This window comes from Platichthys flesus, chromosome 6, assembly GCF_949316205.1.
Source record: "Platichthys flesus chromosome 6, fPlaFle2.1, whole genome shotgun sequence".
NCBI lineage: Eukaryota > Metazoa > Chordata > Actinopteri > Pleuronectiformes > Pleuronectidae > Platichthys > Platichthys flesus.
This window is the reverse complement of record NC_084950.1, coordinates 21,950,303-21,971,707: the sequence shown is the minus strand read 5'-3', so window position 1 is coordinate 21,971,707 and position 21,405 is coordinate 21,950,303. Positions and strand designations below refer to the sequence as shown.

At 41.9% G+C, this 21,405-nt stretch overlaps 1 protein-coding gene across 2 annotated transcripts in view; it reads right to left on the bottom strand.

Annotated features, from left to right (window-relative positions):
* ppm1h (protein phosphatase, Mg2+/Mn2+ dependent, 1H) overlaps positions 1–18,996 on the bottom strand; it is a 36,233-nt gene extending 17,237 nt beyond the window's left edge. Inside the window, exons 1-4 of one of the 2 annotated variants that reach the window (XM_062389751.1) lie at positions 18,520–18,996; positions 9,909–10,074; positions 8,784–8,831; positions 5,256–5,612 (exon numbers count right to left, since the gene is read on the bottom strand). In XM_062389751.1, coding sequence (XP_062245735.1) covers positions 5,256–5,612; positions 8,784–8,831; positions 9,909–10,074; positions 18,520–18,761 — 813 coding nt within the window. In that variant the 5' untranslated portion in view covers positions 18,762–18,996. The remainder of the gene's footprint in view (positions 1–5,255; positions 5,613–8,783; positions 8,832–9,908; positions 10,075–18,519) is intronic. The other variant, XM_062389752.1, reaches the window with a different exon arrangement.
* Positions 18,997–21,405: the final 2,409 nt, after the last annotated feature.

Genomic DNA, 21,405 nt, shown 5'->3' with positions numbered 1-21,405 from the left:
ACACACTTTCAAATGTTGCAGCTGTCTGCTTGAAGAAGCAACAAATTTCTCAGGAGTGAGAGGGCATGGGGGGCACCAAGGACGTGTGTGTGTGTGTGTGTGTGTGTGTGTGTGTGTGTGTGAGTCGAGTGGGAGGGAGGTGAACAAATGTGTCCTTCACACAGGATGAATTATGAATCCATAGTGAGCCATACATATTTATCCTCACTATACCTCTTGCTGCAGGCACAAGTCTTTAATAATTAAAAAGTCTGGATAAACATCTACACCTTTCTCCTCTTCACTTCTGCCAGAAAGCACCCGACGTCTGAGGTAAATAAAAGACAGAGAGAGTGAGGCTGTACACTGCACTGCTCAGACACACATCTCGCACTACTAAACTGTCCTTACAATCTAATGCAAAATGCTTCCCCACATCGAATCACCACATAAGCCATTATAAATCACTTTACTTTAACTTTATGTTATCATCTTGTTGGAGCCGTAAATCTGATCTGGACAGACAATTATTTTCTAAATTTTAGATTGTTTATGATCTTGAAATAATGGATCAAGTTGAACATTTGAGGCTTACAAATACCTGTAAATAATAATGATAGCACGTTCTAATCCTCCCTCTGATTAGGTCCTGCACGTATGTATAATTCGGGAGAGATGACAGCCTGATACCTTTGTTGAAACATTTTGTTATTTTTGGCTCGATAAATCTAAGCTATTATACAGAAGTGAAGCATCTTCACGAGTGCTTTTCTTTTTTAATATTGAATCACAAACGTCCTCCAAAAAGGCGACAAAAGTAGTTGGAAATGGAGTAAAGGAGTCGCTGTAACACATTCAGCCAACACAAATATAGCAGCAAATCCACCACTCTAGCAACAAGGATATAATATACTCAGGGAAAAGAAAAAAGGGCAGGGACACACTAAAGTACAGCAAAGACATGCACGAAAAGTGTAATTATGCAGTATACGCCCACACATCTCACCCGACCAAACTAGATTAACTATATGTTAATGTCGTGAAAGTTTTATTTTAAAAAGCCTGAGGGAACCGTAAAAAAAAAAGTATCTCTCAACCGAACTATTATCAAAATATAGTTTTAGTTCTTTGAGTTACTCCCTTAATGAGAAGTTATGTGTAACACATAACTTATCATTAACATCTTGATCGCCACCTGATGGCTTGGTGTAGTATAGGTAATTTATAATGCCTTCTATCTTCATTGGCCATGGACCACAATATAATGTTGATGTTTCATTTTCTAAATTATAATCATGTTATATTTTAGGGCCAGAAGGCTTATTTGTAACTTTTCACCACTGCAAAGAACAACACACCTCATGCCTAAAAAACAGAAACATTTGGAAGAGTTGCTTATTTGCTTTCAGTCAGAGTGACAGAAAATTGATAACACTGTCAGGTCTGTTATAGCTGAAGCAAGGACGCCAGAAAGCAGCATAACGGAACTCTTTCCGAATGTCCTGGAAAACCCACAACAACACATCATATAGGAATAGTTTGACATTATACAAGCCATTGTATGTTCAATGAGAAGATTGATCTCATGAATGAAAAAACACTTTGCTTAATGCAGGGTTATGTCTTTTTTAGATGACTATCTGGAGTCTGCTCTGTGTGCTTTGAAACCACACCGTGAGCAGTTTGCTATTTTTACACTTTTGTACACATAATTCAATTTATATAGCATGTTAAATATTGAGCTTTATAGGCTATAGGCACACTGGCTGTTTCCCTCAACCTCAACACACACAGTGGTGACATGTGCCGGCCGAGGAGGTCTCATCTCATCTCATTTCCCTCCTGGCCCAACAAACCCTCAGAGTGATAAGACTCAGTCTCTGAGCTACACGTTGTTTTTTTTCTGTTTATCCCTGAGTGTTTATCAGGCCGGAGCAGCCACTCCACACAAACCGGCCACTTTCACAGGAATGCAGCGAGTCGTGTCAGAGGAGGATTAAAGGTGGATCCCTCTAATAAGATACTGCGGCCGCGGTGAACTCGGACTGAGACTTTGAGCAACAGACTTTTCCAAGATTCTCTGACACTTCCCTTTTTCTTATTTAAATGAGCCTCAGTAAAAAAATGAATAACACAAGGGGCGGTCGGTGATGTTAGTGTCGACTAGTAAACTGGAAAACTCTTACAGACACATTTTTATTGGTGTGCTCTCTCCTCGCTCAAAATTCTTTTACAATAATCGTACTAATGGTACATTCCTACAATTGTTAATTTTTAAATTGTTCCACCTGGTATCTGTGTTTGAAAGTTGAATCATGTTTATTATATTATTGTATTAATCACTCATTTTAACCTGATTGTATCTACTATTTCTCAAATGACTTAATGACAGAGAATCATAAAGCCTTTAGATAAAAAATGCTGCAACCACCTGGTAAAACTAAGTTTAACACTGAGCAGCTGCTGTAAGGTTAGTGGTATGGCAGTCAAAGAGGCTGTGACTGAAGTTGCAAAGCTTGAAATTGTGGATTTCCGTGCAATTCCCCTTTAAGAAAGAGAGCAGACACTGGGTGAAAAGTGCAGATTCAGAGCCAGATAAAGAGCTGGAGAGGCAAATGTTAGGAGAGAGGAGGAGCAGAGGGAAACGTGGATTCCTGCAGACCACCTCTGAGGCTTTTGCAACAGAGAAAGGACAAAGAGAGCAAAAGAAAGAGAAGTAATTTCAATGTGAGGATAGATTATGTACTGTGGGTAAGAGGTGGGCCGTAATTTGTATCTTCCATGAACTGAATCCTGAGTAAAATCGGGATTTCTGCCATGTTATTTTAACAAAGGTTACTGTCCGACAGTATTTCTATCATTATCCAAAGTATTTACATAAACAAAATCCTCATGACTCTGTGAAACAAACTGATCATTGACCCAAAATCCACAATAGATCTTTTATTGAATGATCCACAGACTCAAGTGCTCATTATGTATCCCTTTTTATGGCCAATGCAGCTTGGTACAAATAGTTAAGTTAACACTTCCACCTAGTGTTTAAAAGGTGGAAGCACCAGGACTCACACAGAACAAGTGTTAGCTTTTGGCAGAGACTTTGTGATGTGGACACATGGGTGGAGAATCACTGGAAGATCGTTCAGAGCGTCTGTTTGAAATCATTTACAAAGCCAGACAGGTTTACAGCAGCAAGACAACGTACATTAGATACTTCACTGATTTTATTCAATTAATTATTCATAAATATATTAATATTTTTTCATTTTATCACACAGTATTTGCCTTACTGCTTCAGCTTTTCACTTTGTACCCATTAATACATATTATGTGTTTTCAGCTGAAACTATTATTCGACTGATGGAAATGAGCAACTATTTCCTTTGGAGCAAATTGTATGTTTCAATGTAACAGTTGTTATTCTGTCGTGACCCGGCCCAGTGCAAACCCAGCAGGGACTGTTGATGGAAAACCCTGATGCTGAAACTGAGGCCGGTGACCTTTGACCTGTCCCCCTCAAAGACTGTCAGGCTAGTCCACACTGTTTGGATTGGCCCTGGTCTCGATCTTTTGGCCTCTATATGAGTAAAGTCTCCTTCATCCACTTACAACACAGCCAGATGGTGACTGTGTGTGTGCGTGCGTGTAGAAGGGGTAGAGTGCACCATTTCCCCTGTCTGTTTGCTGGCTGACTTACTGACACTACATGCTTCCAGCTTGAGAGGAACAGTCATACATTATGAATTTGCCAAGGGTGGCGTGTGAGAGAAGAACGTGTGTATCTGTCCTGCTCAGAGTGTTTGTACAGTCTCATGTGTGTGACCACACTTCACCCCGGTGCACCTCATCACCTTCGAGCTTAACACTACATTAGATAACATTACATTTAGCTAATTTAGCTTTTATCCAAAGCGACTTACAATAAGTACATTCAACCATGAGGGTACAAACCCAGAACTGCCAGAAGAGGGTGACGCCCAAATCCTTATGTAAACAACACTACCCATCTAATTTTAGCTTGATAGCTGTATAGACAATTAGAATTGCACTCTGAGTGCATATTACCTCTGACCCAACAGACTCCTTATGAAACCAAATTTACATTAACTAGATCCGTATTCATTTTGGGATTTGAATCAAATTGCAAACACTCATAGATATCAGCCACCTAAAGAAGCTTGATTAATTTGTCCTTTTTTTTTCAACAGTAAAAACTGTAATTTTGAAAAATGACAACCACAGTTCTCCACTATAGAGAGTAAGTGTTTGAAACACAACATACACACACACTAAATACCATTTCAATAACAGATTAGGACATGGTGATGTGACAATGTATAGGAAACTAATTCTGATGATAGATTGTATTAGAGTTACTGTAATATTCAAAATATCCAAAGGGAGGATGCATAATATCAAAAGGCCAGTCAAGGGAATAGTGCAAAATACATTTGGGCATGTGAACTGATCATAAGTAGAACATATTTGCTTTCAACATGAATGACTTTCAAATAATTTTAGTTCAAACTAAAGAAGACAAAAATCATATAGAAACTTCAAGCTAATATTGGAATTAATCTAAGGGAAATAAATTTGTTCAAACTAAATATAACTAAGCCATCTTATGTGTTGACCCTTGATATGAACAATTCAAAAAACATCCATTTATCAATTTTTCCATTATCATTTATCCTATGAGTATCATGTGAGACCTGGAGCCAATCCAAATTGACATTGGGCCAGAGGCAGGATAAACCCTGGGCAGGTTGCCAGTGAGTCAGAGGGCTAATAAAGAGACAAACAACCATTCACACTCATGTTCACAGATAAACTGTCAATTCAGAGTCCCCAATGAACCAAACCCAACCTACATGTCTTTGGCCTGTGGGAGGAAGCTAGTGTTCCCAGTTAAAATCCACACAGAAACAGGAGGAACATGCAAACTTCAAACAAAGAGTCCCCAGACAAACTGGGATTCAAACAGGGAGCCGGTTGCTGTGAGGCAACAGTGCTACAAACTGCACCAACATGCTGCCCTGGTTTCTGTTCATACTGTAATGCAGAACACTTCTGTAAAATCTCTTAATGTCTTATATTTTTTAAAGATCATCTGAAGCACAAACTTTCTTTGTGCGAGAGGCTTAGCAGGCCCACAGGAACAGGCCTTTTGAATGGAGCGAGTAGTATTTGAATTTCACAAAGGGGAGTTTATGTAAGACCTTATCATGGTGACAACTTTCACATTCTCTCGTTTATACCCAGAACATGTCTCTTACCATGTCTTTGAAGGCATTCTCGATGGCTCCGATCACCAGGCTCTCCTGCAAAACTTTCTTCTCGGTGAAGAAGCGTGTGGGTGGCGTGCTGGGTGACCCCGGAGCGCCTGCAGCGCCCCGGAGAGACGCAGCCCTGGTGAGGGCGCGTTGGGATGTGGGGGTGAGATGGTGATTGATGGGCTCCTCGCCCAGGCATGTGGGTGGCAGCAGGTTCGGTGTGCAGAGGACCTCCATCACCTCCTGAAGGTGCATGGCGATGTGGTGATGGAGCCGGCGGGAGGCCATGACAGCTGCCCCGGAGCCGGCGTGGCCATCGAACAACGCCCAATAGTGGAAGGTTAGGTCCTCAGAGCCGTCCTGGATACAGACATCAGACACAGAGTCCAGCACAGTGTCAGTTATCAGCTGAGTCAACATTTTCATCTCCGAGCTGTTTTATCTGACAACATCTGTTGAGTTCTGTCTGTAGCTTAACCTTCTGTGGTCATAAGCAGGGTCTTCAGTTACCTTGGTTCAAATTTAGAATGGTTTCTCAACAGTTATTAAGAAGTTGATTTCAGCAGGTTAATTATTCCAACTGGGATTCATGATAGTTATAATTATTTAGAATAATTAATGATAAAAATGTACACAATTTAATGACTTAGCATCCATTATTATAAAAGTGTGTACTAAAAGCACCCAATTATCTTGCAGTCATATGATGAACTTAAGACCTGCTTACAAGTGTCAACATCAGGTGGAAAAAGAAAAAAAACTAATAAACATTACCTCTATAAAATATATTCTTTCCTTATTTTTCTTAGCTTCATTGTGAAATACTGGATAGTTTGACCTCTTCGGGCTGTAACCTAAATCAAGTCATATTTTTTTTTTTACAATTCTACTTAATTACGTGAATAACAACTTGAGATAAACTTGATTAAAAAATATATTTTCACCATGTCAACCCAGACTACCCAGATATCATGATCATTTTAAAAGATAAATCTGGAAACTGTTCAAGGTCTTGCCGGGGTCCACAGACTCCCATTTGAGAACCACTGCCATAGGTGTTCAGTGGAATTGTTTCAGGGGCTGCAGCTGTCACTTCAATGACAGCCTCTGATCTGAGCGTGTACTTCCTCTTGGTGGTGCAAGAGGTCCATGAATGGATTGAACTCATTCTGCTTCCTCTGGCACCAATGCTTCAATCTACAGGCTTTAATGGATCTGACATGCATGTTCCTAAAGTCCATCTACACAAGGCCTCCTCCCACACACACACAAAGTCCCCTGTGATGTGGTTCATTCATCACGCGCCTTTGAGCCCTCAAAAAGGGCCGCAACTGTTCGATCCTCCGCCCTCCTGCAACCAGTGATCATGCTTTTATTCTTTAGATACTAATCTCTCTTAAGCACTGTGCATGAAGATGCTTGAAACATACAGTGTGTAAGGTATGGAAGTAAATCTGTGTCATCGGGAATCGAAACAAAAAATACATTGAATTTCTAGCACTGAATATTTATGCATGGAAATTATGTATTTGAATGTTTTTCAACGTTTAAAATTCAACCGCAAAAAATTCAACCTCAAAAAATTCAAGCTCAAAAAATTCAACCGCAAAGAATTCAACCTCAAAAATTCAACCTCAAAAAATTCAACTGCAACATCCGGGGATCCAAGGAGGAGCAATCGATTCCAGATTCAAGATCGGGAGCGTGCGTCAAGCAACGAGGTGCTTCGGTGAGTGTTTAAACTCTTCTATATGCCATCGGTGTAGTTTGTTTCTGTAAGATGTAGTAATAGACAGCTGACATGTGTACATTCACGGACTTTATTGGACATAAACTAAGTGGAACTTAAACGAGATGATGTTCTGATTTTTTTTTTCCGAACGGGCCAGTGACTGGCATGGGTAACGCCAGGATTTCAATTTTGGATGGGCCACTATTTAAAATAATACTTATTATATGATCCCTGCCTGACTTGTTTGTGTTTATCTGCTGTAGACGAGCTTTAACAGCGCGGTGCGCCGCTCTCTCTCCCGTTAAAAGTGAATGTCGCTCACCCAGCTCTCTCTCTCTCTCTCTCTCGCTCCACTGTCTCTCTCTCCTGTTACTACATGTGTTAAACCAAATGCACGAAAAGCCAAATCAAATCAGAAATACGTAGACCACTTCTTTTTAACTTGCATACATATTTATTTTCATCAATGCTGCCTACCACACAATCAAATCCGAACATCTCTCCTCTCTTTGGAAAAGACGGTCGCTCGGTGTCGACGTCGGGACACAATATTGCTCTGATGTTGCATGTCGAAGGTGAGTTAGCTTCAGCGTTGTCAGAGCTGTCAAAGCGTCTTGGTGTAACGTGTCTCCCACATACCTGGGACACCGTTCTCCACCGGCGGCGTGAGGGCGGAGGACGGGCACGGCTGGGCTGGGGAACTTTATTTTGAAAGGTTTCCCGGCCCTGTCAGCTGTTTTAAGATATAATATATTTTAATTTTTTGGCTCGGCGCAGTTTTTGGCGCCCCCCTCTGAGTGGCTCCCTAGGCAACCGCCTATGTCGCCTGTAGGAAAGACCGGCCCTGTCCTTACTGTCTCGGCTGTAGCTTCAGCGTTGTCAGAGCTGTCAAAGCGTCTTGGTGTGACGTGTCTTAAAACAGCTGAGGGTTACAGCTGACAGTGGAGCGAGAGAGAGAGAGAGAGAGAGCTGGGTGAGCGACATTCACTTTTAACAGGATAGAGAGCGGCGCACCGCGCTGTTAAAGCTCGTCTACAGCAGATAAACACAAACAAGTCAGGCAGGGATCATATAATAAGTATTATTTGTAAATTGAAATCCTGGCGTTATCCATGCCAGTCACTGGCCCGTTCGGAAAAAAAAAATCCGAACGTCATCTCGTTTAAGTTCCACTTAGTTTATGTCCAATAAAGTCCGTGAATGTACACATGTCAGCTGTCTATTACTACATCTTACAGAAACAAACTACACCGATGGCATATAGAAGAGTTTAAACACTCACCGAAGCACCATTGTTGGACATGGCTAGTCACTGTGCTAGCTGACAAGTCAAAGCTGCATTGGTGTCGGTCACTCCCGCTCCCGTTGCTTGACGCACGCTCCCGATCTTGAATCTGGAATTGATTGCTCCTCCTTGGATCCCCGGATGTTGCATTTGAATTTTTTGAGGTTGAATTTTTTGAGGTTGAACATAATTTCCATGCATAAATATTCAGTGCTAGAAATTCAATGTCTTTTTTGTTTCAAATCCCGATGACACAGATTTACTTCCATAGTAAGGGGAAGGGCTGAGTTCTGAAGGGTCAGGGTTTACACAGTAGCCTGTACTGCATTATTCTGTTCACTTAGTTTGGATCATTGGTTGCACAAATTTCTACACAAACTAAAGCAAAGGTTTTCTAAATATAGTGCATGCTGGAGCTACAGCTTGAGCCTATGAAGCAAAGAGCACTAGAAACAGCTCTACACTCCTCTTATGGGTCTAGTATCACTGCAGCAGTGAGTCATGAGATACTTGCATTGGTTTTCTGCAGGCTCTCGGTAGGGCTCGGTGAAGTACTGGTGGGCTGAGAGTAAACATTAGCAGCAGTGTTACACATATAAATATGAGGAAATTAAATATATAACAAATCAAATTTCAAAGTGTTTAAAGAGAACTATACAATGAGCAAACATAAATCACAGTGTGCTTGTAAAATCAGAAAGATAAAGTGAGATACACATATAAAGCGACAGAGTCAGTGACTGTGTCATTACCCTGTGTTTGTGCACTGATCCCCAAGACAGACAGAAGTGGCTTCACATTTAAAATCATGTCGTTTTCCTTCATGCATGACACTGTGTGTTGTGTGCAAGAACACAAAGTAAACTTGAACTCCCTCTTAGTGTGCAAATGTGCTCATGTTTGCCTTGGCTGTCACTGTATGCCCCAATAAACTGCTGATGGGACGGGATGAGGGGACAGTGGGTCCCAACAGCAGGCCCCAGGGACATTTAAGGACTTTACATTCACTCGGAGCTCAAATGAAGAAGCTATTGAAGAGCCTTAACATGTCATCAAAACGTAGGGTTACGATGGATCAGGGCCAACTCAACGGAAAACACTAATCGAGTAAAGTAATAATACCAAAATAAAGTTTTTATATTGCAAGAAATAGTAGAAAGTCTATGGAAATAAAGTTATAATAATAAGTGTTGTGTTAGAGGGGGAATATCAGAAGATCAGCCTCTCTCAAGCTTTCAAATGAGGAATGTGGAACATCTTGTGAGGTTATCATTTATTATAGATTTCATAAATAACAATATATTTGCTTTTGGCTCTTTTTTGAAAAGATTCCTGTAATATAACAACTATCTTATCAAGTGCAACTAAATTCCTTTAATATTACGATTTTATTATCATATTCCCATAATGAACAATCCAATACAGTACTTGTTCCCTGTTATTTTAAGTTCTCAGGCTGAGGCATAGAATTCAGTGTCCTATTTGTTCTTTTACATTCTTGTTTAAAAGTTTTGTCTAAAACTATAAGTACTTGAAGGATAATTCCACTTGTTAACTTATATGTTTTGACTTGTTAATCTGGACATGGTGGAATGGTGGATAACTTCCCGATGGAGTCAGACACATTTGTTTGACTCACCTGGTTCTCCTGTGGACCCAGGCCCTCTCCGTTGGGCAGGGAGGACCTCCTGCGGGTCTGGGGGGTCCGGTTGGGTGTGCTGCTTCCTGCCGGTCTCCTTTTCACCATCAGCACTTCACAGCAGGCCTGGTCCTCATTTAATGTGCTCTTCCCTGCATTGATCACTCTGGATGGAGAAGAGACAGCAAGACACATGTATTGAGGCCACGATTCTTCTTAACACTTATTATGAAGAGAAAATCAGTACGAATAAAATACTAAATAAACTGGAGTCATGAGATCAAAATGCTACAATACCTACAATAATTTCAGCAGACCATATGTGTGTACTATTCATGATATAAATAGGGAAGTGAGTTAATATATTAAAAAACTAAGAGACCCTGAGGGTTGAAAAATTTCTGTGACATCATCTGTCATCTTAACTCACATCTCTTCAAGTACAGCCCTCCGTCAGAAACACAGTTCAGCAGCAGCTGCGTCATCATTTCAACTTTTCACAAGGTCACAGGGCCTCTCTGTGTTTACTAATGCAGAGATAAAATCTCCTGAATGAGATGATAGAGGGAGGCCCGCAGATACTCTGCTGCGGGACTCTTGCTCAACGCGTCTGCTGGACACGTGACTGCTGATTCAGCAGATTTACAGGCGATAGAAGATGACCTTTCATCTAAAAGTGATGGTTTTGCCTCCATTGCAGCGGTGAATATAGTGAGATACGGTGAATGAAAGGCAGCAGATGTACACTGACCTAACGTACACATTTCAATTTGAGTCCAGTGCCGGAGAGACACGTGCATACTGCATTACACAACACCTGGCAGATGGTGCACTGCTGCTGCGAGCTGCTGTAGTCATGGACAAGCACCCGCTGCTTAACAATACTCCAGGCATTCTTAATTTAGCCACACCGCAGGAGATGTTAACTCCACAGTGGCCTTTTAAATACTCTGCACAGAATACCTTATGAAATTAGAGGCATGGGGAGTTAAATTATCAAGCTGCATGCGGGAAGAAGTGTGAAAAACAAACACAAATTTTTGTGGAAACTAGGTCACTTTTTTCTTGTTTTCGTTCTGCAATTATACGGCACGAAAGACCAATTGAGATTTTAGGAATACGGCAAGATTTGCATCTATTTGTAATGGTCTGCAGAGAGGCAGTCATGATTACCTCCCTATGGGGGATCCTATATAAATAACCCTAATTGCTCACAGGGACTAACACGCAGCGCAGAGATCGTCCGTCTACAGCTAAGAAAACACGATGGGTCGTCAAAACCACAGGATGTTAACTGTGGAGGCCATCACTCAGCAAGATTGATTTTGATTGGTGTGTTACACAACGTGCTCTCGACGTCCCCCGTGCTAAAGACTAATAATAACATACTCCCCTACAGTGTGTCAGTAAGACAGGATTCAATGGAGCACTTGCTTTCCCCTCACAGCTATAACCCAGATACCGTGGATATCTGTTCATTATAGTCCAGGCAAGAGCTTCACGTCCCATCACAGTGGGGCTGTGAAGTTGTTGGTGGTGCTGTGGTTAGCACTGTTATCGCGCAGCAGTTAGGCTCCCGGTTTGAATCCTGGTTTGAGCAGCGTCTTTCTGTGTTTGAGTACGAGGCAAAATACTTTATCAGGGCTCGACAGAAAAAGTTCTAGCTGTCCACGTGCTACATATTTCTCAGGTCCACTTACGATCTTTCATCAACATGTGGAGGCTGCTCAGTTGTAATGAAGATGGCTGAGTTGTCATTACATGCATTCATTTCGCCATACACACACTATTCAGTGATGCAGCACATGCAATGTAGTTAAAAGATCCAGCAAAAGATAAATGGACTTAAAAGGGGACATATTATGCCCATTTCACCACAGTTGATATGGTTCCTTGGGGTCTTAATGAAATGTCTGTTACATATTTTGGTCAAAATACCACAAGGATCATTTAAAACAGCACCTTTTTACCCTCTCTAAAACAGCCCTCCTCAGATTGACCTGTTTTGAGTGCCCCGCCCCCCTCACCCCGGTGAGCCTGGCTGTGAGAGCCCCAGATCCCCAGCGCAGCCCCGCAGTGGGAGCAGTGGGAGCTTTAGCTGGCGCAGCAGCAGGATCCTTCCACACTGTTGAGTCAACGTTTAGAGGGGTCCCGGGGGTCCCCTGTTTATACGGCCACTTAAAGGCCATGTAGCGAGACTCCCTACATGGGCATGGTGTGACTATGAAGTTTATTTCGGTCATATCCTATTGGACGCACAGAGTTTTTGGGACGGTTGACATGCCAGAAATTCTCAAATTAACATGTAGAGGCACTAAAAAATGAAATTTTCATAATATGTCCCCTTTAAGTTACAAAGTTATTCCAGCACCACTTTCATTTCCCAGGTCAAGAATGAACTTTCATACTCAAATGTCACCGTTTATCAACTTTGCAATCTAACTGTGATGGTGCTTATTAATAGATTAGCAAACCTGCTTCATATTTAAAACCAAGTGTTTCTGTTGTTCATTGATGCAGAATGTGTTCCACAGCACAACAGGTGTTTTATAGGTCAAACTTTCCAGGTAACCAAACAAATGGGAAAGACCTTGAAACCTGCTGGAGATGGATAATTTATCACAGTTAACATTGAGTTGGCCTCAATTGTTGATTGTATTCATAAAGTGAAGTAATGGAAGGGAAAAGAAAAAAGCTCCACTGTTGGGCATTAGAGAATAAGCTCACTACATAGAGTCAAGTCAAGTCATATTTAAGGAAAGTTGCCAGCTCTTATTTATACAGATAGAGTTTTCCTCTTCTCCTGAAATTCATATGACGAAGGGAGGCTCTAGACTCCATGCGCCACAATGCGTGTCTGAGGCCGAGCACTGCAGGGAATGAAGTCTGTCTGACCCGGGAAGATCACAAGATTCACAGCAGTTGAGCTTTCAAGCTTTAACTCCGATATGAGACAAAAAGCCGTCCACACCCCGAGGCCTGAGCTGTATCTGAGAGCAGGGCTGTCATATTCAGTTACCTCATTTCACTTCTTCACATTCGAGACCATCACATGACCCTAATTATCCTGTCAGAGCTGGAGTCCACCGTGCTCCTGCTTTGCTTTGAGGATTTTTTTCTTTCTCAGTAACACTGCTTCAAAAGTCTAGGGAACCTGCAGGTCATTTTAGGGATATTATTACATTATAAACCCACAAATACGGCCATAATAGTTCAAAATGCAACTCGGTAGAGTGCATACCTCCACCAAGGCCCAACAGTCCCCCTGTGAAACCACATTTATCACTTCCCACCAAGTTAATGTGCACCAAATTGCACCAAATATCAGCTGATGATAAAGAAAATGTATTGTTTTATGTGCAAGTTGTGCAAAAGTGAGAAGCTTTATCTGTGATGAAAATAGTCAAGAAGTGTGGCAGAAATGAGCCAAGACCATGTGCTACATCATGTGACTGAGCACCAGGAAGCTTTGCATGAATGAAGTGACGCTCATGTGCTTCCATTAAATAGCTGAAGGTGACAATACCTTTATTAAGATCCTTTACAATTGAACAATATATATATATATATATATATATATATATATATAATTTGATCAAGATTAATGAATTATTCCCTGGTAGTTTTTTTTGCATAATCTTTCTAACAATCAAACAAGCAGGGGTAAAAAAATGACCTCCTTGGCAAAGGTGTAAATATAGAAGGACAACTCACATAGTTAGGGTCTGTTCATGGAATTAGATTAGATTTGTCAAACATGCATTCCGTGAATTCTTTCGCCGATACCACTCTGTGAATCTCACCTCCTCGTCTCTGTTCCCTTCACACAGATTTGCACACCACCCATGTCCCCTTGCGGCCTCCTATGCAGACACAGCACCAACGTGCCCGAACACAATCATGTCTGCTGACCTGCAGCCAAAACACACAGTGCACAGTGCGAGGGTTTAGCTCACAGACGTATTGATTCGGCATTGATCAGCTTGCTGCTGAGGTTGCAGGGGTTTGCGTTATTGGTACTGAGTCAGTGGGAAACCTTTGTCACAACTTCTGCTGGCCTCTCCCAGTGTCACCACTCCCCTCTGCCAAGATGCAATTGGATTAGTTGAGGAAGAAGAAGAATCCCAAGAATCGCATCATCCCAATTGGAATTATTTAACACTTTTCCATTTACATCTTCTTCAGGCCAATATAGCACAGAATTAGCTTTGGCTTTATGATCCCATGCACCACTGGCCAAAAGTAGTAGTGCCTGTGTTTTATCCAGACTGTCTGCTTTGATTTATTTGTGTGGGCACAATGTGTTTAAACCTACTTGTATTTAAACTGAAGATTGAAATAAAATGGGGGCCATTGTAGCTTTTAGTGTCCCACATTCCCTGATCTCATACAAAGAACTAAGAACTATCCATCCCTCTGGCCGGAAACCAATCCCTGCTGACAGTGAGTGAAGTGCAGGGCACACCCCTGAAAGGAGGCAAGCAATCGCAGGGCCTTTTCTGAATGTGGTCTGTGTGATGGGATCTACAGACGTATTGAGGATACATTCGGGTGCACTCACACATGCACTTAGCGCTGTCCAACTGTATAACTCACTCAGAATGGATGCAGGGTTCATCGAGTCATACAACCATTCCCACCTCCTGGCAAGAGTCGGCAATTTAAAGCTGCATGGTTTTGGACTGTGGGAGGAAACAATAATCCACCGTAAAAACTGTAATAAATATCGTGGAGTTTATATTCATGGCAGAGTTGTGTATGTATTGGGAGTCGACATGGTCACCTTGGTGAACCCCTCTACAACTGATAAGACTCCCTGTGTGTATACAGTGAAGGTGACCTCCGGGGCATCGTCCACACTACTTTTAGAAAGAGTAAGCAGCATAAGAGAGCACGGTCGGTAAGTGGTCAGTGCTGGAGAGGGCATCTGCAGTAGATGTAGCCTGTCTACAGAAGTGCGGCCTGTTGGTGCGCTGTACAAGTTGAAGAAAGGGTGAGGCAAGTGAGAGGGAGCAATCGTCACTGATCCATTCAAATGATCATGCTCACTGGACCTGACAGTGCGCCCACTCAGAGAGACTGTGCATCGGAGTCCTCCTCATGAAGCGGAGCTGCTCTTCCTGTCAGTGAGAGCAACACACTGACCCTGGATCACCCTGAGGCTCAGACAGGCCCGCTCACACAAACACAGGGGGTGTGAGGGAGGAAAGCACGAGACTACGCAGGTCATCCTGCACAGTCTCAGCATGTGGGTTAAATAGTCAGGATGTTTGTATAAGGTGGAAAAACACAAAGTAAGTGTTTCTAAGATCTGATTGTGAAGAATCCATTTTGTATTGTTCTTTTTGTAGTCACTAGATAAAAACGGTATGTTAATCACTGTATGTTATATCTAAAAAACAGGTATGAACAGGACTAAAGCCATGTCAGAGGATCTGTGAGTTTATACTCCAATGTGTATATAAACGTCAAAATGATGCATCATCCGGGAATCGCAAATTTCATTACAAGCTTGTGTGCCAAATAGTAGTCAGGGATCCCGACAGAAAGTAGGGTTTATCCTCTGGGCACCCTGAAAATACTGTATGTATACATTCCAAAGCAATCCAAAAATGCTACTAAGGATTATAAAAGTCACAAGTTTCAATTGTCTGAGGACCATGAATTTTTGCACAATTCCTTCAATAACAGCTGAGATATTTCTGTCCATGCAACTAGTGGACAAGTGATGGTCTTAAATTGTCGCCCCTAGAGCCGCATCATTAGCAGAGCAGTGCTAAGAAACTAGGCGCATAGAATTGTATTGGAATGAATGCAATTTTTTTACCAGGGCTGAAAAATGAACACACTCAAACCAAGTTTTTATCAGTGCAAAGAATTAATTAAAACCATATTTCATGTTGTCCTGATGGTCAGACATGAATACCGTCTGGACCAATCTGATGTCTGTCCAGTGTGTAGCCTTTACCTCTTGCCCAATGTCATCTAGGCTGGGCTCCAGCTCCTCATCAACAAAGGATACATGGCATGGATGGATGGTCGGAATAACTTTATACTACCTTCCGGGTTCCGGCTGAAGAGCTGCAAACAGCTGCCAACCAGCACAAAATCTCAAGATGCATTACAAGTATCTATCTTTTTTACAGATTGATCCAGTATCTGACCATGTTTAACCATCCTGAGAGGATTTGTATGGATCACATCATGTCATATGGGCTCAGGTTTTCTCCGCTGGCAGAGAGATTTCATGACAACAAAGCCGGCAGGTCAGCCCACTGTTGACAAATCCCCAGTACAGTCCTGGCTGATGCCATGCCAAGCTGGCACACACACACCCACACACACAGGCAGCAGAAGCACATGTATTCATGAAGTCTGGTTGTTCAACTGATCCCATATCCTGTTTCAATATGCAAATTTGAAGAAGAAAAAACTCCACAGTTTGTTCTTCGAATTCTAAAACCCCAGTAAATCGGTTAAATATATATATGAACACGATAGCAACAATCATTCAACCCACTTCAGAACATATATGAGCTGGAGATGGTTTCTGAACAAAGAAACAAATTATCACCCTTTCTTTTCTGTCTTCAGATGAAAATTATTCACGGGAGATGTCTGTGTTTATAAGAAGCATAGTGCCTATAGAGCTTTTGAGTTGTGAAACACTAAATCAATCTGAGAATTTAAAATCAGACAATGAAACTTAAACCCATTTTCAGAACTGAATCAAACAGCAATGCCAAATATATTTTGGTTCTAGCTTCAGAAACGTCATTCTTTGCTGCTTTAATTCAAAGCAAATTCAATATATAGAAATGTGAATAATTTTTGACCTGTGTCGCATTATTTAGACATTTATAAATATAGATCACATTTTAATGTCCTGTTTTCACACCTTTTTTGCAACATATCTACATTTAACAAATTGACGATGCATGCGCTTGGTGCAAACAAAAATAATAAAATTGCAAAAGATAGAAAACTAGAAAAAGCTTATTATATGTTGACTTTATTATATTTCTAAGTTGTGTCCGGTTAAAGGTGAATGTCCCGGACATGAAAGATAAACTCTGGTTTGTGTGTAGTGACTTTCTGAGGAGGGCTTTGCATACATCTCAGCTGTATGCAAATTAAGTGATTCAATACTCCTCTCTCCTGTTTCATAAAAGCTACAGTCTCTAGTTGCTTTCAGACACTGAAAGCTATTTTCCAGAGGGGATTTGCATGTATGTGAGAACGCAAATGCCAGCCCCATAGTATAATATCAGTCAAATGTCTGAGTGTGTCCATGTGAAAATGCAGAATGAAAATGTGTTGATGACATTTCTGACACGAGACCTTAAAAAAAATATGATTGAGGATTGCTCACAATCTTGTCATATGATTTAAAATGTGCACCTTACTGGATGAGGAATTGAACACAGATGTTGATCATATAATTTCCCCCTCTGATTTATAAATATCCTAGAACCACCACTGTGCTGCCTCCTGCAGGCTCTACCCAGGTGCCGGACATACCCCTGTTGTTGTGAACGCCTCTTACGCACACACAACCTCCTGGCTTGTATGTGAAAGGCAAAGTCCAGGGAAATGTCGAGCTCTATCTTTTGGTGTTGTGTTTAAAAGCAGGCTGTGTTTGGTCCTGTTTTACTTGTCAGGTGTTTATATTTGTTTATGTATGTTGTTGCTTGAGATGTGTCTGTCGTTGTGTGTTACCTGCTTTGGGACTACAGATGTAAATTAGCATTCTTGCTAGAATCTGGCACGTTTATATGGAGTGTTTTTAAACTGATGTTCATTAACGAGCTCTGTCCCTATCAAATTAATAAATAAACAATACAAATTCTTAATTTCTGCCATTTTTTAGTTCATAACAAGTTTTCATGAGCCACTGCATTAAATCCTGTGACGGTTATAAGCCCACGGGTTAAAATAGCATTCAGGCGGATCCAGGGACCCCAAGCGATTCTCTAATATGTGATATCAACAGCACAACAGGTGAATCGTATGGGTCCGGCTGCAGCTCTGCACTCAGTTATACAGTGGGAGGAGGAAAACAGTGTGTGACGGCAAAAACTGACAGAGCAAATAATGAGAAAAGCTGCTATCCAATGTGTCTATAAGGTTGTAATCAGGTTTTACTGGCTCTACAGACACATGCAGATTTGAAGAAAAGCCTACAGTAAAATATTGGTTACAGGTCTGTTGACGAACATATTATCCAGGTTATCTGATGGAGTAGTTTATTAGTGATCTGACCATGCAACACAATCTAACTCCATATTCTAAAATGAGTCAACACCAGTGACCTTATTATAAACAAATGACGTCAGCTATGCTTCCACAGTAATGACGTCGTTCGATGAGGCCACTATAGATTGTAAATTATCTGGTTTATCATGTGCTGTGGTCCCATGGGAGACAGTGGTGTTTATGTTGTAGAATATATAGGCCATCAGCTGCACCTTGGCTTTATTCTCCTGTAATCTAGGCCCCGCGTGGATCCAGCAGTAAGAAGACAGACTGTTTGTGTTGACGCCCTGAGGACTTAACTCCTGGTCCAGGAAGGATGCGGTGGGAAAACATGGACGCACACAGGTCTACTCACTCTGCGTAGCCGGTGGACCACGGCAGCCGCTTGGTCTCCTTCAGGATGAGGATAGGTCTCGCGATGTGATCCGCCGAGCACTCGATCTCGTCCGGCGAGAGTCCCAGGAACTCCGGTCTGCTGTACGGGAACCGGAGCGGCAGGTCCGAGCCCCCGCCGCCGCCTGGGTGCTCACCGTTGGCGCCCCCGGCCATCACGCCTCCCATGAAGCTGGCCACCGCAGACTTCACCCGCGTGAGCATGGTCCAGTGTCGGTCCCGGCGAAGCGACTGAGTGAGTAGGAGGAGGAGGAGCTGCAGGAGGAGGAGCAGGAGCAGGAGGAGGAGGAGGAAGATGCTCCCCGCGCCCAACCGATCTCTGCAGTGGCTTGAAAGGTACTAGACACGCCGTGAAGACTCATCCAGCCCCTCGGGGAACACGGAACTAAAACCAACACACTCACACACACACACACACCGGGAGAGAGAGAGACATGGAGAGAGGGAGGCAGGCTCGCTGGTCATGTGACAAACCGGTCGCTGCTGGTGGATTCTGTCGCACTGATGAGCAGCTTAGTTCCACTCGCCCTGCCGGAGGTCAAAGGTGAGTGGATCCCTGAGAGACGCCTCCCTGCCTGGGCAAGGTGCAGCGGGAGCTGACCCATGTTCGGAGGAGTGGACCCCCTCATTCACCTAACACAGACATTCATTCATCTCACAACAATCGACCCTGTTACTTTAATTCTGTTTTTCTATTACTGCTGTAACAAGTGAATTTCCCCATTGTGTGGATAAATAAAGAAATCTAATCTAATCTAATATAATCTAAAAGTCAACAATCTCTGTGGAGTTTACATCTAATAATATTTCTCTCGGATTCTGTATTAAGAGCAATAAATAGGGTCAGGGGCTATACTGACCCTAGTAGCACCTTACCCCAGGTGCAATACCATTCACTCTACAACAAACTGGGCTTGTCTTGCTGGTTTGATGAAGGTGACAAAATCCCCAAACATGGTTATTTCAGGATACAAAGATATATTGATATGTTATGTAGGCGAAACTACAGGCTTTTGCTCACCAACAAGTCCTACACAGAATGCTCAGTGTAATCTTTGGATCACTCAAAGTATTTTTATCTGTATAGCCCATATTCAGACGTCAATCACAACCTGCCTCTGACATTAACCCCCAACGAGAGGGAGGAAAAACTACATAGAGGAACTTTAATCTGAAGTGAAAATAGATGTTGTGTAAAGCAGCATCAACTAAATAACAATATTTACAACATTCATGAGAAAAGATAGTGTCCAGCATGAAACGGAGAGATGTTCCCATGTCCAGGGTCAGGTAGAAAACTGAGAAGTCCAATGCAAGACATTCATATAGAAGACACGTTTTGCCTCCCATAGAGACTTGATATACTATAATCCTGGGTGTTACCATCGCTCATCACTGTTTCAAGACTGAAAATAAGGATTCTTCATATATGCGTCTTATTTGCCCTATAAGAAAGGATAGAGGACCTCTCTCTCTCTTTCTCTCTCTCTCTCTCTCTCTCTCTCTTTCTCTCTCTCTCTCTCGCACACACACACAAAGAGACAGAGAAGACAGTGTGAGTGCAGTCAGCTGACCTTGGCATGCTCTCTACCTGATAAAACAGTCAGTGTAAATTAGAGGATCGGGCAGCCAGAGAACTGTGAAGACTCTGAATAAGCAATTTATATACATGAAGCATAATCTAACTCATAGCAATAAATATAATTATGTTTAATTATATTTTAAGGAAAGGTCTGAGATGCTATACTGACTGGGACAGCTGCATTTCCTCAAAGTGAGTTCACTGGACTTAAAAAGAGATATCATTGCAAATCCCACACATCTGCTTAGGTTTATGAAATACCACGAGTAACTTTTTATTATTATTTAGTCGTTCATGAAAAATAAACTTGTTTCAGTTCGTTCTGGCCTGGGAGTTGGTTGAAATCTGATTAGCTGGGCGTTCAGCCAGCCCGTCAGGATGTGTGTGTCTAGACCTGAGTGAACTTACGATGACTGCGTTTGGAGACGTGCACCACACAAGATTTGGTGTTATTCAATAGTCTGCACATCAGTCGGCTCAAGGACCAGACTACCAGGAACTCGTGCCACTGCTAAAAGCTGAAGTTTAAAATCAGGAATCTGAGAAATGATTCGTTGTTTGACTCGGCTGGAAATTCATTCAAATCATTTAGTTGAAAAGTTCACCGGGAAACGGAATCGTTTGGACTGTCTCCTTCTAGCAGCAAAACTTAAATCAAAACATGTTGGACTGTACTGAGCACTGGCAGCTGTCTGACCAGCCTTCAAACAGAAGAGCACATGTTTAGCATTATAATCACAAGCTCTAATAATATTATAAATAAAGATGTATCTCTTAAAGATATCTATTATTCATGATTATTTTTTGCCATCAGTATACTAACACTATTGAAAACCCTATGTGGTTGCTGTGGTAATCTGACACTTGATGGAGAAAGGACCCAGCCAATGTTTAATGCCCCCATCAAGAGATCCACGCTTCTCCACTGAGATATGTGGTTGAACTGCTTCCTGCTTTGGAGGGAGGTGTTCCCAGAGAGACCGATAATAATATAATTTATAAGACCAGGCTGTAAAAGTAAAATATCTCCACATGTCCACATCAACCTGTCCCAAAACGAATTGTTTGAATTTCAAAGCCAAGCTTGTGAAATACTGAGAATCACTAAGAACAGGAACAGTTTATCTCTTCATATCAGAACCTCTCGACCTTAGTAACGTTTAAATCTTCGCTTAAGACCCAATTCTTCTAATTGGCTTTCAATTTTAATCGAAACCTTGATTTCACCTGTTATTGTGCAGTATTTTAGTTCTTATTTATGATTTT